General features: G+C 47.7%; 1 protein-coding gene across 1 annotated transcript; it reads right to left on the bottom strand.

Moving 5' to 3' along the window:
• Positions 1 to 4021: 4021 nt before the first annotated feature.
• Positions 4022 to 11278, bottom strand: Muc11A (Mucin 11A). The gene is made up of 2 exons (XM_089473304.1): positions 11128 to 11278; positions 4022 to 10683 (listed from the first exon to the last, which is right to left on the bottom strand). The coding sequence occupies exons 1-2, from the start codon at positions 11164 to 11166 to the stop codon at positions 4276 to 4278; spliced, it is 6447 nt and encodes a 2148-aa protein (XP_089329430.1). The 5' UTR covers positions 11167 to 11278; the 3' UTR covers positions 4022 to 4275.

Below are 11278 nucleotides of genomic sequence, written 5' to 3'. Positions count from 1 at the left end.
ATGTGATGGACTATTATTCGATTTGCTCTGACAACTTGAGTGCCTTACACAACTCTAAGCCAGGGTATCCACAGTCGAATAGAAATATTCAGCATATGCGTTAGCTTTGACGGTATTACTTTGGGATTTTGCTGGTGCTTGAAATGAGTTAATAGAGAAAATGCCAATCAGACCACACAGAGCCTTGCAGCATATTTGTTGTTCTCTATATTAGCTACATATATATAGATACATATTTAACTAATTCTGATTGAGAATATTTTATATAGCTTATTTTGTATATCTCTGCGGTCTAATTAGGCATTTTATTTTAACTCAGAATTGATAAAGCAATATACAAATTTCACTCGTAAATGAGTATGAAAACTTAATATATACTTGGAAATTGTCATTAAAAATTTTATAAATATTCTTTATAAATTTTGCTATGGTGAATTTTGGATTTGGATTGGATTTTTCATTATTTTCTCATTACTTCATTAATTCATTATCTATTTAAGCCGCTTCTGGGCCTCAGCGTCTCTCACAGAGCCATTTGTTTGCCATTCATGGATTTCTTAGAACTCCAACTTTCAAGCCGTGCTGTTCAGGGCTTAGTCCTAGTGCCAGTATCCTCTACTGCAGCAAGCAGTCTGTGTTTCATTGGCACTTCTAACAGATTTCCTTTCGTTTTAAGTCGGCAAATCAGTTCATTACTTCATTGCATAATAAAGAGTCGTGTCTACTTATAATTCTTATTATTTTTCCTTAATATTTATGAGAATTATATAAGGAACCTATATTAAATAGTCCACTTGTATTTTGTGTTTGACTTTTTTCGGCTTCGCATGTCCCTCTATAATGTATGAATACTTTCCATTTATTTGCATACAAGTTCAAGTTATTTCTATTAATATTCCATTGCGTATTCGCGCGAGAATATATTCCATTTTTAATAACACAAAACTAAAAGGCGAGTGAGGCGCCAACAGCAACTAACAAAAAAAAAAAAAAAAAAAAAAAAAAAAAAAAATCCATTGCCAAAACGAGAGCTCAAAAGTCAAAGCAAACATGCCAAAAGGGGCAGCAGCAGCAGGAGGCGGAGACTGAGGCAAGCAAATGGGATACAAGGCGAGATCTGCAGATGGGGCGGGACTTCGAACTGAATTGGCCTGGCCTGACTGAGTAGAGCCAAACAAAATAAAAAATACAGAAACAAAAAACAATTGAAATGTGAATATTAAATGTACAAGTACAAGATTTGTTCCTCCTGCTGCGGTCTTTGCAGGTGTCGTCCGCCACGCCCCTGCTGCGCCCTCAACTGCGGCAACTCCCTGCGGCGTCATTGTGTGCACTGCAAGTGCCAGCAACAACAACAACAACAACAACGGAGAAATAATAATACCATTTGAAGGCATCCACGTCGACTGATTGATGTCGAGATTTGCATGAGTAAACCAGCGGGTCGCCTACCCTTTAACTCCGCTTTAGAGGCAACCGCAGCCGCTGCTTTGGCCTCTTCCATTCGAGACTGGCTATTCGTTTAGCCAGATGCTTTAAGCGCATATTGTTGCCTGATCTCTAAAACGTTTTTTGATTTCAGTTTAATATCCGGCAGGAACATCTATAAATCTACCTTTATAACTATATATATTTCGAAACATTTTTGAAGTAAGTTTGACATCTTATAACTATATCTATATCTACATCATCTCCTACAGCTAAATGGACATTTCCAACTTCAAAGTTTGGCTTGGATAAGTGGCCGGAGTCTGCTGGATTACATGAGCCCTCATAGTCAGCCAGAGCGTAGAGCCTAGAGCCCTAAAATCAAATTGTTAACGTTAACTGAAAGCCTTTCTGCATAGAACCAGACGCCACAATGGAAACTAATTGCAGGCCAAGCAAATTGTTTACAACATCCTCAGCTCACGTTCACAATATAGAAATATCTATATGTATATGGTTATATGGTATAAAAGCCCGGAATATTTTTCAGCAGAATATATAGTTCTTTCGCTCTATATGCGTGTGTGCGTGTGCGTGTGTGTGTGTGTGGGTGTGTGTGCCATGCAACGAGGCACATTAATTAAATAAAAATTGATTTTTCAAGCGCCTGAAATCCAATCAACGACCAGCTCCAAGTAGGGACAACAACGAGTGGCTCGCACATAGAGCTATGTCCTGGATCAGCGCATCAGCCTTGTGTAGGAGCAGTGAGCGGCAAGCGGGGAGCAGCGAGCAGCGCACCGCCCAGCGCACCACCCACTGCTGCTGGTTGCCAAATGAAGTTAACAAAGTTTACGGTTTATTTTTTATATATAAAATTTTTTTTCTCTTTTTTGCCTTCGTTCGAGTTTTAATTTTTTTTTTTCTTTTATCGTTTGCATAAGTATATAATATGGACATGGGGCAGCTATTGTGGCTCTGGATATGCGATGCTTTATCCCATGGCACATAGTGCCACATGCCACATGCGTTTTGTATCGCCTTTAACCATTGGCCACAGTTTAATGTGCGCTGTCGCCCTTTTTGCGGGGCGGCATTTAAACCACAGCAAGTCATCAGGCAAATTGAATTTTCAACGTATGCTAGCATACTGTGTGTGTGTGTGTGTGTGTGTGCGTGGCACGCCCACAATTACAATGCCTGACTTAAAGCTCTACTTGTTTTATATAGCACTTATAGCAACTACTACCACTACTACTACGACTACTTCCACCAGCCCCGAGAGCCGCCGCTTTGGTTCCTGGTCAACGCCATTTGCCGTTCGCTTCTTTCGTTTCTCGTTACAAAATTACCCACGATAAAAATTGAATTACTTCGTCGTGGAGCTGGCTGGCTGGCTGGCTGGCTGGCATCACATTCTAGTCTGCCTCCTGGTCATGCCGAGATCCGTGACTTGATGGGCTCTGGGTCGGGGCCCGAGTCCCCTGGATAGCAGCAGCAGCAGCATTGTCGCTGCAAAGTGTTATGCTTACTCTTGACTCGCCCAAAGCCACGCCCGCGTCTCAGCGAACACTACTTAGGCAACGTTGAAACTGTCGCCGAGCCTGCTCCCTGTCTGGGCTGGGTCTGGGCCTGGGTCCTGGTTCTGGTGCTGTTCCTGGTGCTGGTGCTGGTCCTGGTTCAGAAGTCTGCACCTAGCACCCTCTTCTTACACTCTTCTAGCATACTTCTACTCTGTCCCTCTTGTCCTTTCCCTATCTCTGTGTGTGTCTGTGTGTGTGTGTGTGTGTGTATGACTTCATCTAATGATAAATGAGCTGCAATGGATGACAGCGAATCAACTTAAGTGTATTGCTCTGCTTCGGTGACACTCCCAACGCCCACCTAACAGCACAGCCAGCCCACCTACCCCTGTTGACTACATGTCCTGCAGGCAAGTCTGTGCCGTTGCCTTTGCCATTGCCGTTGCCGTTGCCGTTGCGCTGTCATCCAATGCACTTTCCCTTAACGCTCTCTGCTTGTGTTTACGTTTCACTTCAAATTTCTATGCTACACTAAATATTTACATAGGAAAAACTTTGCAAGTGTAAGTGAAACGCTTTAAAGATGTTCGAGCACAAAAAGCTGCAACAAAAAAATAAAAATAAAAAAAAGAAGCTAAAACTAAAACTTGAGCGAATGTTTCGCTACTCATTAACTTATCGGAAACTTCTTTTTTATGGCATGGCTAATTAGAGAGATTGGAATTTAATGATTGCAGCTGGGACCAGCTCGAATGAAAGCAGAGATGCAAAGAGATACAAATTGTTGTCGGAAGAAAAGCGTGACAGCAATCGCATGTGCCAGGCTAAGCTCATGTTACTTGCTAATCAATTTAAGTGCATTGCATTTACATTACTCCCTATACACGATAACTCTCTCTGTATTAAAGTTGGCTGACTGAAATGCGGTCATAAATATTTTTCCAGAAATAAATATAATCCAGTGATCCTTACATATTATTGTAGTTAAATACTTCATTGTTTTATGATTAGGTTAGGCGTCGAATCGGACATCCATCTAACAGATACATAAGGACATTTGATAAACGACCTTTCTCATTGTAACACCGGACTTTATTTTAATTAATGCATATATAAGTTATATTTTATTTGGAAAACTAGTTTTTACAATAAATAAAAAAAAAAAGTATCTAGTAAGTACATATATGTTGCGTGTATATATATCGTTGCTAATATCATTGAATTTATTGTGAGATTATATATTTGGAATGTTACAGTTTTCGTTTCTGTCTTTGTTTCAGTTTCCATTCACTTCGTTTCGCAGCGGCTGCTCCAACTGGGCCCCCTACTTGTGCAGGCAGACCGCATCGTTCTTGGAGACGCACTTGAGAAGGCGGTAGTCGAAACGTTCCTTGTTGTCGCAGCGCAGATGGACGAATCGATGTTTGCCGGACTTCTTGATTTCGCAACGGTAATATTTACGGCAGTCGCGCACATCTGGATAGGCATCGTCTTCATCGCATTCGTCTTCGTTTCTTAGCTTTTTTATGACTTTCTTTACAAATTCCCTTTTCTCTTTGGAGTTCAGATCGTCGTTGTCCTCATCTTCGTTGGACTTCTTCTGTTCGCTGTCTTTCTCTTCTTTCTCCTCTTTATCTTCTTTGGAATCCTTTGGTTTTTTCTTATCTTTCTTGTCATTCTTATCCTCAGATGAGCTGCTAGATTGTTTCTTATCGCTGTCATTTTCCTCATTTGAGTCTTTTGACTTGTTGTTTTCCTTCTTCTTATCTTCCTTTTCTTCTTTCCGCTTATTTTCCTTTTCTTTTTTCTTCTCATCAGAACTGTTTTCATTGGAGTCCGACTTCTTCTTGTCCTGCTCTTTGGACTGGTCCTTTTCTGACTTTGGCTTCTTTTTATCCTTGGGATTCTTGTTGCTCTCTTCAACCGAAGCATTTTCATTGGAGACTGGTCCATCAGACGGTTGCTCTACTGATTCATTTGTCTCCGGCTTTTTGGAATTTTCTGTCGGCGCTGATGTTGGTGCCACTGTGGGAGCTGTTGTAGGCTTCTTAGTTGGACGCCAACCATTGACCCAATCAAGCCAATTAGGCCAGAATGGATTTCCAGAGGGGGTATTTCCATTGTTACTGCCATTGCTGTTGCCCGGTTGCGATGGTCTCTGTGGCCAGAATGGATGTTGCGGAACGGGTCGAATAGGTGGACGTGGATGAATGGGACGGATGGGATGATTCGGGCGCCATGGATTTGGCCATGATCCAGGCCATGAGCCTGGCCATGAACCAGGTCTACCTGGATACACAGGAACTGAAGGGACAGATGGTACGGAAGGATAAGTGGGAGAATTGGGATTAACTGGGGAGTTAGGATCAACAGGACTGTTGGGATTCACTGGGGAGTTAGGGTCAACTGGTGCATTAGGGTCTACTGGTGCATTCGGATCAACTGGTGCGTTAGGATCCACAGGCGCGTTGGGATCTACTGGTGCGTTGGGATCAACTGGTGCATTTGGATTGACCGGAGCATTGGGATCAACTGGTGCATTCGGATCAACTGGTGCGTTAGGATCCACAGGCACGTTGGGATCTACAGGTGCGTTGGGATCCACAGGGGCGTTTGGATCTACTGGAGCGTTAGGGTCCACTGGTGCATTGGGATCAACTGGTGCATTAGGGTCAACTGGAGCATTAGGGTCAACTGGAGCATTGGGATCCACTGGTGCATTAGGGTCAATTGGTGCACTCGGGTCCACCGGGGCATTGGGATCAACTGGTGCATTCGGATCGACCGGGGCATTCGGATCTACTGGAGCGTTGGGATCAACTGGAGCGTTAGGGTCCACTGGTGCATTGGGATCAACTGGGGCATTAGGGTCAACTGGAGCATTGGGATCCACTGGTGCATTCGGATCTACTGGAGCGTTGGGATCAACTGGAGCATTGGGATCCACTGGTGCATTGGGATCAACTGGTGCATTAGGGTCAACTGGAGCATTGGGATCCACTGGCGCATTGGGATCAACAGGTGCATTGGGATCCACAGGGGCGCTTGGATCTACTGGAGCGTTGGGATCAACTGGCGCGTTAGGGTCCACTGGTGCATTGGGGTCAACTGGTGCATTAGGGTCAACTGGAGCATTGGGATCCACTGGTGCATTGGGATCAACTGGTGCATTGGGATCAACTGGTGCATTGGGATCCACTGGTGCATTGGGATCAACTGGTGCATTCGGATCGACCGGGGCATTGGGATCCACAGGGGCGTTTGGATCTACTGGAGCGTTGGGATCAACTGGCGCGTTAGGGTCCACTGGTGCATTGGGATCAACTGGGGCATTAGGGTCAACTGGAGCATTGGGATCCACTGGTGCATTGGGATCAACTGGTGCATTTGGATCGACCGGGGCATTGGGATCTACTGGAGCGTTGGGATCAACTGGTGCGTTGGGTTCTACTGGAGCGTTGGGATCAACAGGTGCATTCGGATCGACCGGGGCATTGGGATCAACTGGTGCATTAGGGTCAACTGGAGCATTGGGATCCACTGGTGCATTAGGGTCAATTGGTGCATTCGGGTCCACCGGGGCATTGGGATCAACTGGTGCATTCGGATCGACCGGGGCATTCGGATCTACTGGAGCGTTGGGATCAACCGGCGCGTTAGGGTCCACTGGTGCATTGGGATCAACTGGTGCATTGGGATCCACAGGGGCGTTTGGATCTACTGGAGCGCTGGGATCAACTGGCGTGTTAGGGTCCACTGGTGAATTGGGATCAACTGGTGCATTAGGGTCAACTGGAGCATTGGGATCCACTGGTGCATTCGGATCGACCGGGGCACTGGGATCTACTGGAGCGTTGGGATTAACTGGTACATTGGGATCAACTGGTGCATTCGGATCGACTGGTGCATTGGGATCCACAGGGGCGTTTGGATCTACTGGAGCGTTTGGATCAACTGGCGCGTTAGGGTCCACTGGTGCATTGGGATCAACTGGTGCATTGGGATCAACTGGTGCATTCGGATCGACCGGAGCATTGGGATCAACTGGTGCATTAGGTTCAACTGGTGCATTGGGTTCTACTGGAGCGTTGGGATCAACAGGTGCATTCGGATCGACCGGGGCATTGGGATCAACTGGTGCATTCGGATCGACCGGGGCATTCGGATCTACTGGAGCGTTGGGATCAACCGGCGCGTTAGGGTCCACTGGTGCATTGGGATCAACTGGTGCATTGGGATCCACAGGGGCGTTTGGATCTACTGGAGCGTTGGGATCAACTGGCGCGTTAGGTTCCACTGGTGCATTGGGATCAACTGGTGCACTAGGATCGACCGGGCCATTGGGATCTACTGGAGCGTTGGGATCAACTGGTACATTGGGATCCACAGGGGCGTTTGGATCAACTGGCGCGTTAGGGTCCACTGGTGCATTGGGATCAACTGGTGCATTAGGATCCACAGGCGCGTTGGGGTCCACTGGTGCAATGGGATCAACTGGTGCAATCGGATCGACCGGGCCATTGGGATCTATTGGTGCATTGGGATCCACAGGGGCGTTTGGATCAACTGGCGCGTTAGGGTCCACTGGTGCATTGGGATCAACTGGTGCATTAGGATCCACAGGCGCATTGGGGTCCACTGGTGCATTGGGGTCAACTGGAGCGTTGGGATCAACTGGTGCATTAGGGTCAACTGGAGCATTGGGATCAACTGGTGCATTCGGATCGACTGGTGCATTGGGATCCACAGGGGCGTTGGGATCCACAGGGGCGTTTGGATCTACTGGAGCGTTGGGATCAACTGGCGCATTCGGATCGACCGGGGGATTGGGATCTACTGGTGCGTTGGGATCAACTGGTGCATTTGGGTCAACTGGAGCATTGGGATCAACTGGTGCATTCGGATCGACTGGTGCATTGGGATCAACTGGTGCATTTGGGTCAACTGGAGCATTGGGATCAACTGGTGCATTAGGATCCACAGGCGCATTGGGGTCCACTGGTGCATTGGGATCAACTGGGGCATTAGGGTCAACTGGAGCATTGGGATCCACTGGTGCATTGGGATCAACTGGTGCATTGGGATCCACTGGTGCATTGGGATCAACTGGTGCATTGGGATCCACTGGTGCATTGGGATCAACTGGTGCATTCGGATCGACCGGGGCGTTGGGATCCACAGGGGCGTTGGGATCCACAGGGGCGTTTGGATCAACTGGCGCGTTAGGGTCCAATGGGGCATTGGGATCAACTGGTGCATTAGGATCCACAGGCACGTTGGGGTCCACTGGTGCATTGGGGTCCACTGGAGCAATGGGGTCCACTGGTGCGTTAGGGTCCACTGGTGCATTGGGGTCAACTGGTGCGTTAGGGTCGACTGGAGATATGGTAGTAGCTTCTGGGCCTACTGGTTCATTAGGGTCGACTGGGGCACTCGGATCAACTGGCGCATTGGGGTCGACTGGTGCAATAGGATCCACAGGGGCATTGGGATCCACCGGGGCGTTTGGGTCAACTGGCGCGTTAGGGTCCACTGGTGCATTGGGATCCACTGGTGCGTTAGGGTCTACTGGTGCATTCGGATCAACTGGCGCATTTGGATCCACTGGTGAGTTGGGATCAACTGGTGCATTGGGGTCGACTGGTGCAATAGGATCCACAGGGGCATTGGGATCCACAGGGGAGTTTGGATCAACTGGCGCGTTAGGGTCCACTGGTGCATTGGGATCTACTGGAGCGTTGGGATCAACTGGCGCGTTAGGGTCCACTGGTGCATTGGGATCTACTGGAGCGTTGGGATCAACTGGTGCATTCGGATCAACGGGTGCGTTGGGGTCAACGGGAGCATTGGGATCAACTGGTGCATTAGGGTCAACTGGAGCATTGGGATCCACTGGTGCATTCGGGTCCACAGGAGCGTTGGGATCCACTGGTGCATTGGGATCAACTGGTGCGTTAGGGTCGACTGGAGCATTGGGGTCAACTGGAGATAATGTAGTAGCTTCTGGGTCCACTGGGGCATTAGGGTCGACCGGTGCATTCGGATCAACTGGCTCAATCGGATCTACTGGTGAATTTGGATCAACGGGTGCATTCGGATCAACTGGTGTATTCGGATCAACGGGTGCGTTGGGGTCAACTGGAGCATTGGGATCAACTGGTGCATTAGGGTCAACTGGAGCATTGGGATCCACTGGTACATTCGGGTCCACAGGAGCGTTGGGATCCACTGGTGCATTGGGATCAACTGGTGCGTTAGGGTCGACTGGAGCATTGGGGTCCACTGGAGATAATGTAGTAGCTTCTGGGTCCACTGGGGCATTAGGGTCGACCGGTGCATTCGGATCAACTGGCGCATTTGGATCTACTGGTGCATTGGGATCAACTGGTGCATTCGGATCAACTGGTGCATTCGGATCAACGGGTGCGTTGGGGTCAACTGGAGCATTGGGATCAACTGGTGCATTAGGGTCAACTGGAGCATTCGGATCCACTGGTGCATTCGGATCGACTGGAGTATTGGGGTCCACTGGAGATAATGTAGTAGCTTCTGGGTCTACTGGGGCATTAGGGTCGACTGGTGCATTCGGATCAATTGGCGCATTTGGATCTACTGGTCCGCTGGGATCCACTGGGGGGTTGGGCTCAACTGGTGCATTCGGATCAACGGGTGCGTTGGGGTCAACTGGAGCATTGGGGTCAACTGGAGATATTGTAGTAGCTTCTGGGTCTACTGGGGCATTAGGGTCGACTGGTGCATTCGGATCAACTGGCTCAATCGGATCTACTGGCGAATTTGGATCAACGGGTGCATTGGGGTCCACAGGAGCATTAGGGTCTATTGGTGAATTAGGGTCAACTGGTGCGTTTGGGTCCGTCGGAGATATGGTGGTGGCTTCTGGGCTAACTGGTGCGTTCGGGTCGACTGGTGCATTGGGATCTGCTGTTGGACGAATGGGCAGAAGAGTTGTGCCCTCAGTGCTTTCAGTTGTATTTGGTACAACAGGTGCATTTGGGTCCAAGGGTGCATTAGGGTCAACCGGTGATATTGTGGTTACCTCTGGCTCACTTGGGTTTACTGGAGGTAATGTCGTTATCTCCGGGAGAGTTGGCTTAGTTGGAGCATTTGGGATATTTGGATCTACTGTTGTACTGGGCTCGGAAGATAAAATTGTAGTTTCCACTGGTATATTAGAAACAGTTGTTTCGGTCTCTCCCTGTGCAAGCGTTGTTTCAACAATTGGCTGAGCAGTTGTTAGCAAAGGCTCACTAGTAGTTGTCTCCTCCGGTGCATTTGTCGTCTCAATTAAAGCCGATGTTGTCTCAATGGGCAGCTGAGTAGTCGTTTGGGGTGAAGCCGCAGTTGTAGTGAGAATCACTAGGCCTTCAGTGCTATTGGCAACCACAATGCCTCCAGAGCTAGTCGTGGACTCTATGATAGCCGCTGATGCTCTGCCTCCGGTAATCGGATGATCGGTGACTGTTGTCATCTTGGCAACCGCAGCAGAGGGCGCTTTGGGATCCACTTTAACGGGTACACAAATTTCCACGCCTTCATTGATGCAGCGCGTACTGAGTGGACACTGTAGGACACTGCCAGTTGCCACATTCCTTTCACAGAGCTGATAGGATGCCGGTCCAACGCAGATGGCTGGTTGTCCGCCGCAATTGATGCTAATGATCTGCGCACTGGTCTGTACGGCCTGATGCTGGCCATCGAACAGTGCGGCTAACTGTTGGAAATAAGGGTAATAAGGAAAAAAAAAGAAAAAAAAAAGAAAGAAAATAAAGAGTTTAGTATGTCTGGGCGATCGGTCGCACTGGTGCACTGTTTGTTACAAGTCGGAATCCCGGGACCGTAACAAATTACACTGGTTTAGTTTCACTTGCATAGGATACTTTCGAGTCGCCGCCGAGTGCTATAAACGATATCCAAAGTAGCAAGAATCCCGGCAGCTTTTGTTAGTTTGTTTGGTTTTAGTCACGCGTATCCAAAAGCCCGTAAAGTTGCCACACAAAATGGTTAATAAAATACAACTCATCAGTAACAGAAACAAAAAATATTTCATTATTTTCAAATTTTGATTTGAGGTTCTGGCATGTGACGATGTGGGGAACGGGAATATCGGGTTTTGGGTTTTCGGGTGGCGCGTTAGTACAATCTATGCAACAATTACCACAAATAACATCAAAATCTTGAATGTTTTGTTCGTCATCGTCGAGGTGCGTTATGTATTTGGTTCGAATTAAAAATCGTTACTATTCACGGCATGGGCCAGCAAGTCGCTTTTATTCGAAACGAAAATAAACAACTAATGTCATCTGCAC

This window comes from Drosophila arizonae, chromosome X (assembly GCF_054131065.1).
Source record: "Drosophila arizonae isolate 15081-1271.41 chromosome X, UAZ_ARI_1.0, whole genome shotgun sequence".
Taxonomy (NCBI): Eukaryota; Metazoa; Arthropoda; class Insecta; order Diptera; family Drosophilidae; genus Drosophila; species Drosophila arizonae.
This window is presented reverse-complemented; position numbering and strand designations above follow the sequence as displayed.